General features: G+C 60.6%; 1 protein-coding gene across 1 annotated transcript in view; it reads left to right on the top strand.

Annotated features, from left to right (window-relative positions):
• Window positions 1-6,104, top strand: part of ITGB4 (integrin subunit beta 4) — a 22,649-nt gene that overhangs the window by 9,915 nt on the left and 6,630 nt on the right. Inside the window, exons 19-27 of the mRNA XM_015563304.1 lie at window positions 1-78; window positions 368-426; window positions 509-532; window positions 1,316-1,464; window positions 1,547-1,726; window positions 2,630-2,778; window positions 4,478-4,682; window positions 5,343-5,500; window positions 5,841-6,026. Of these exons, the coding sequence (XP_015418790.1) occupies window positions 1-78; window positions 368-426; window positions 509-532; window positions 1,316-1,464; window positions 1,547-1,726; window positions 2,630-2,778; window positions 4,478-4,682; window positions 5,343-5,500; window positions 5,841-6,026 (1,188 nt within the window). The remainder of the gene's footprint in view (window positions 79-367; window positions 427-508; window positions 533-1,315; window positions 1,465-1,546; window positions 1,727-2,629; window positions 2,779-4,477; window positions 4,683-5,342; window positions 5,501-5,840; window positions 6,027-6,104) is intronic.

The following is a 6,104-nucleotide window of genomic DNA, read 5'->3' as shown; positions in this document are numbered from 1 at the left end:
GCCCGCCTCTGCACCGAGAACCTGCTGGAGCCTGACACGCGGGAATGTGACCAGCTGCGCCAGGAGGTGGAGGAGAACGTAAGGGCAGCGGCCGCTCGGGGCCTGGGCGAGACCTGGTCGGGGGAGAGCCCGGGGCAAGCGCCGTGGGACCTGGATGTTCCCGTGGGACAGGGGCCTCCTTGGACATGCGCCTGGAGTGGAGTCTCCTGGGATCTGTTCCCTCTGAGCGGTTCCTGGCAGGGATGAGGCCATGGGCGTGCCCACGGGGGGGTGGGGGGGGCGGGGGGGGAGCCCAGCCAGCCCAGGCAGGTCCTCTGGGAACTGGGTGCCCCGGGGCCCCAGCCTCATGCCCACCCTTGCCTGGCAGCTGAACGAGGTGTACAGACAGATCGCAGGCTCACACAAGCTCCAGCAGACCAAGTTCCGGTGCGTCCTGCCCTGGGTGCGCGGGGTGGGGGCGGGAGCTGCCCCAGGCCCACCTGGCTCACGTCCCCTCTTGTTCCCACAGGCAGCAGCCCAACGCCGGGAAAAAGTGAGTTGAAGACTGGGGTGGGATAGCCCCACCCCCGGCCCCATTTCCATCCGGTATGCCTGTCATGGGGTAGGACCTTCATTCGAGAAATACTGACATGAGTCCTACTATGAGCCAGTCCTGCACAAACAGGTAGACCAAGGGGTCCACTCAGGACCAGGGTGGCCCCTGCAAACCGAGGCTAAAAGAGGTTCAGTAATTTGCCGGAGGTTCCCTGGCTGTTAAGAAATAGGGCCAGGCCCTAGCCAGTTTGGCTTAGTGGATAGATCATCAGCCTGCAGACCAAAGGGTTCCAGGTTCGATTCCGGTCAAGGGCACGTACCTCGGTTGCAGGCTCCTCTGTAACCTGGGCCCTGGTCAGGGCGCGTACAGGAGGCAATCGATGTGCTTCTCTTACATCGATATTTCTCTCTGTCTTTCCCTCTCTCTTCCGCTCTCTCTAAAAATCAATGGAAAAATATCCTCGAGTGAGGATTGAAGAAAAGAAAGAAGGAAGGAAGGAAATAGGGCCAGGATTTGAACCCAGGCTTCAGCGCCTACACCCTCAGCATGTTTGCTGCCTGCACCTCCTGGGCGAGAATAGCCCATTTCACAGAGGAGGTCACTGAGGCTCGGGAGACACAGGGCTCGGCTGAGGCTGCGGGGTGCAGGGGTGGGGCCAGCATGGGCCTGGTTCTGAAGAACCTGCACTGTTTTTGCTGCCCCACATCTTGCCCCTTGATGACAGGGACAAGAGCCACCTCCTGGCCAGCCTGACCCCTTTCCGCCTGACCCCTCCCCCAGGCAGGACCACACCATTGTGGACACGGTGCTGATGGCTCCCCGCTCGGCCAAGCAGGCCCTGCTGAAGCTGACGGAGAAGCAGGTGGCCCAGCGGGCCTTCCACGAGCTCAAGGTGGCCCCGGGGTACTACACCCTCACTGCGGACCAGGGTAAGCGGGCAGCACCCCCCGCAGCTCAGTGTCACCTCCCACCCCGTGTGGCCCCACCTCTGACCGCCCCCACCCCACCCAGACGCCCGGGGCATGGTGGAGTTCCAGGAGGGCGTGGAGCTGGTGGACGTCAGGGTGCCGCTCTTCATCCGGCCGGAGGACGACGATGAGAAGCAGCTGCTGGTGGAGGCCCTCAATGTGCCCATGGGCACCGCCACCCTCGGCCGCCGCCTGGTGAACATCACCATCATCAAGGAGCAAGGTTGGTCAGTGTCGGGGGAGCAAGGAGGCAAAAGGGGAGTCTGGGGCCTTGGCTGGTGTGGCTCAGTGGATAGAGCGTCGGCCTGCGGACTGAAGGGTCCCGAGTTCAATTCCGGCCAAGGACACAGGTCCGGGTTGCAGGCTCCATCCCCAGTGCGGGGCGTGCAGGAGGCAGCCGATCAATGATTCTCTCTCATCATTGATGTTTCTCTCTCCCTCTCCCACTCCCTTCTTCTCTGAAATCGATAAAAAATAAAATAAGAACAGGGAGCTGGGCCCTTGTATTCGAGTGGGAGTGGGGCCTGGCTGTGTGGCCTGGGCAGGTCACTTAACCTCTGTGAACCGTGGTTTCGCCATCTGTAAAATGGGCTTCGGGCTCTTACACAGAGCGTGTGGCTGCACAGCTCTGCGCGGAGCTTCCGTTACACTCACTCACGGTGCGGGGTCTGCCTGGAGCCATCCCACACCCCTCCCCTGCTCCCTCCCCTCCGGCCTTTGAACCAGGCCATTGCCTGGACCTCCCTGAAATGCCAGGCCATCAGAGCAGGAAGGAGTGGGTCCCCTGTGCCCAGGCCTCTCTAGAGGGTGGGCAAGGCTTCGCATCACGGACACCCAAGCTGCCCCCGCCCCCTGCTCCTTGGATTCAGGGCCTCCCCTCGGTTGTTCCTCCACCCGGCCTCCTTTCTCTGCCCCGGCCCCTCCAGGGTGTCTGTTGGACACCATCCCAGCCCCTTCAACTTTTTCTGGAAAAGTGGCCCATCCCTTTCCTCGGCCCTCCCCAGAGAGTGGTGGGGTGCGGGGTGACAGGCAGCCTCCTGCAGTCTGGGCTGGGTGGGGCCGGCGGGCGGGGGAGTAGAGAGGGGACTGAGGCTTGGACCCTCTAACTCTGCCCGGCCCCTTGCAGCCAACGGGATAGTGTCCTTTGAGCAGCCTGAGTACCTGGTCAGTGGCGGGGAGCAGGTGGCCCGCATTCCCGTCATCCGGCGCATCCTGGACAACGGCAAGTCCCAGGTCTCCTACCGCACACAGGACAACACGGCGCAGGGCCACCGGGTAAGCTCCGCCCTGGAGCTGAGGGCACATGGGGGGGGGGGGGGGGGGGGGGGGGGGGGGGGGGGGGGGCGCGGACATGGGGGCTGCCTGGGTCCCTGGACGCCTGTAGGTGGATGTGCGTGGTTTGACTTGCAGGTTTGTTTGTTTGTGTTTCTGAGTTTACTGCCAAGATTTAAAAACTAAAAATATTCCAATCAAAAATTAACTCAAAAAACAAAATCTAGTCTTACTGGGCCCACAGGGCCACTTGGCAAAGGCAGGGAGGATGCACTCAGCGGGTCCGGCAGCCCGGCCACACCCAAATCTTCTTTTTATCGGGAGGAACGGTTTTCATTCCTGATTCAATGCTCCCAATAAAAATTCCAAAGGAGAATTTGCATGTCCAGAAATTTCACGGAATAGGCCATAAATATACGAGAGATTCCAGCTGTCCTGTTAGGCTTTTATAAAAATGCTTTTGGTATTTAGCAATTAAATTTTTTTTTATTATTTCCCAACTTTTTATTTTGAAAAACATCAAACCTCCTGAAAAATGGAAAGACTAATAAAATTAGCATATGTGTGCCCTTTAGATATACCCACCAGCTGTTACTATCTGCTTTCTCTCTCTCTCTATATATATATATACAGATCTAGGTATCCATGCATGATGTGGACACAGATGTATGTACAGTTCCACATCTGTATGACTGTAGGGAGGAGGGAGAGAGGATTTGGCTTATTTCTGTGTGCTGAACTCTCCACAACTGTAGATTTCATGTGGCCCTAAATATGTCTGCAGCACCTGCCACTCCTTCTGCAGAACTACAACCTAATTACCACTTAAGAAACTTCCCATCATGCCCGCACCTAATAATTAGTCCGTATTCGGAGCTCCCTGTGCACACGTGTTCCAGTGTGTCCATGATTGCCTCTCCCACTCCAGGAAGCGGAGAGTGGGCATCGCGGCCGAGGCCCTGTGTCTTGGGGCTCCTTTAATCCAGAGCATCTCCCAGCTTTGTGTGCCCCGCCAGCCCAGGTCAACTGACTTGCAGGCGACTCCAGCTTTTCTTACACTCGCTGTCTCGCTGGGTTTTGTTGCACTTGAATGTGCCCGGTAGGCACAGTGGGCCCGACCAGCTGTGCCTGGAATGGAAATGTTGGTTTCGGAGCGCCACCTGGTGGTCCGATGTGAGCATTGCCGCCCCGCCGTTCCAGTCGAGTCACTCGCTGCGCACACGTGGGGCGCTCGGGGAAGCTCTGGGGCACGGGGGTGGGAAGCGGGAGCGGAGAGAGGCGCCCCACGCAGCAGGCAGGGCCGGGGGCTGGCAGGGTCCCAGACCTCAGAGCCACAGTGTGGGGACCTGAAATCCCGGCTCCGCGGATGAGCGCCTGCCTGTGGGGGCTCGGATCTGCGGTGCATCCCCGTCCCTATGCCTTCGTTCAAATCCTGGCTCCCCCACAACTGCCTGTGTGACCTTGGGCACGTTTCTGCCCCTCTGCGGGCCTCAGTCCCTCACCCATAAAATGGGGACAGTACTCTCTCTCTACCTCACTCTGCTGAGGGTGAAATGAGCTAATATTTGTCCAGCGGCACACAGGAGGTGCCCTATGAACCGAGCCACGTATGTCCACGTGGGACAGCCTGTGTGTGATGGTCCGCGGTGTCCCTGAGGTCGGGGTGGGGGTGTGGCCGGTCTGACCCCTTTCCCACTCCCAGGACTACATCCCCGCGGAGGGCGAGCTGCTGTTCCAGCCCGGGGAGACCTGGAAGGAGCTGCAGGTGAAGCTCCTGGAGCTGCAGGAGGTGGACTCGCTCCTGCGGAGCCGCCAGGTCCGCCGCTTCCACGTCCAACTCAGCAACCCCAAGTTCGGGGCGCGCCTGGGCCAGCCCCACTCGGCCACCGTCGTCATCGGGGACCGAGGTGGGCAGAGCCTGGGGTCCGTTTACGCAGGCGGTGAGGGGAGGCCGGGGCTCTCTCCACGAAGGCTGCTGGTCTTGGCGAACAAAAACACAGGGCGCACAGCCAGTTTCCACGTCAGAGCCTTCAGTCTGTCCCCTGCAGCATTTAGGATAGTCCTCCCCTGAGGAAAGCACTGGTTGCTTCTCTGAAATTCGAATGTGTCCAGGCTCCTGCATTTTATCTGGCACCCGATGCTCACCGTGAACCCCAGGATTAGGCCCTCTGACTTCCGCTTTAGGGGTGAAAGCGTTAGTTCTGATGGGCCCTCAGCCTCCTGGTATTTAACAATTCCAGAGGCGCTTGTGGGGAAAATGGGAGCGGAGGGAGGGCTCTGGGGAGGAGGAGCAGATGGCCTCATGGGAAACATTCCCTTGGCTGCCAGACGATCTCCCTCCTCCTCCTCCTTTCGCCAAAGACCCTCCTGGGTCCTCCGCCCAGCTTGGCAGGATGCCCCCTGCGGCCCCGTGGGGCACCGGTGGAGGGAGACTGCGGGGCAGGTGTCAGTCCATCACAGCTGGGTGTTGCACTGGGCCTCCTGCGCCCCCTGGTGGTGGGAGTGAGTTTCTGCTGTGTGAGGGGATATCCCAACCGGCTGCCCCGCCCTGGCTTCACCCACTACAGACGAACTGGACCTGACCTTCCAGAACCAGACCCAGTCTGCATTCCCAGTCTCCCACAGTGCCCTGGGCGCCCCACAGAACCCCAACGCCAAAGCCGCTGGCTCTCGGAAGATCCACTTCAACTGGCTGCCCCCTCCAGGCAAACCAACAGGGTACAGGGTAAGGCAGGGGGCCGATGAGGGAGGTGGACGGGGAGGTGGCTTCCCAGGGCCAGAGGGCCATGAGGGTGAGCGAGGGCATGTTGGCTCCAGTGGGCGGAGCCTCTGTGCCCAGGGAGCTTTCAGATATTTTCCCTCCTTCCTGGAACATGGCCCCTCCGTCCCCCAGGCGCACCCCGCGCCCCCCCCCCCAGCCCTGCTGTGTGAACCTGGCAGGTCACTCAATCTCTCTGATCCTTGGTGTCTGACGTGTGCAAAGGGGACAGTAGCGCAGGTCAGTGGAGGTCCCAGCTGCTGGGCACTCGCACTTCCCCACTGACCAGCGCCTCCCCCGGGAGCAGGTGAGGTACTGGATCCAGGGGGACTCCGACTCAGAAGCCCACGTGCTGGAGAGCAAGGTGCCCTCGGTGGAGCTCACCAACCTGTACCCGTACTGCGACTATGAGATGAAGGTGTGCGCCTTCGGCACGCAGGGCGACGGCCCCTACAGCTCCCTGGTGACCTGCCGCACCCACCAGGAAGGTGAGGCCTCCCACGACCAGCCGCCCATCCCTGTGACACCCCGAAGCCTGTCTGCCCAGCCCTGCCCCCTACCTCCCAGATCT

Source organism: Myotis davidii, unplaced genomic scaffold (genome assembly GCF_000327345.1).
Source record: "Myotis davidii unplaced genomic scaffold, ASM32734v1 scaffold539, whole genome shotgun sequence".
Classification (NCBI taxonomy): domain Eukaryota; kingdom Metazoa; phylum Chordata; class Mammalia; order Chiroptera; family Vespertilionidae; genus Myotis; species Myotis davidii.
This window is presented reverse-complemented; position numbering and strand designations above follow the sequence as displayed.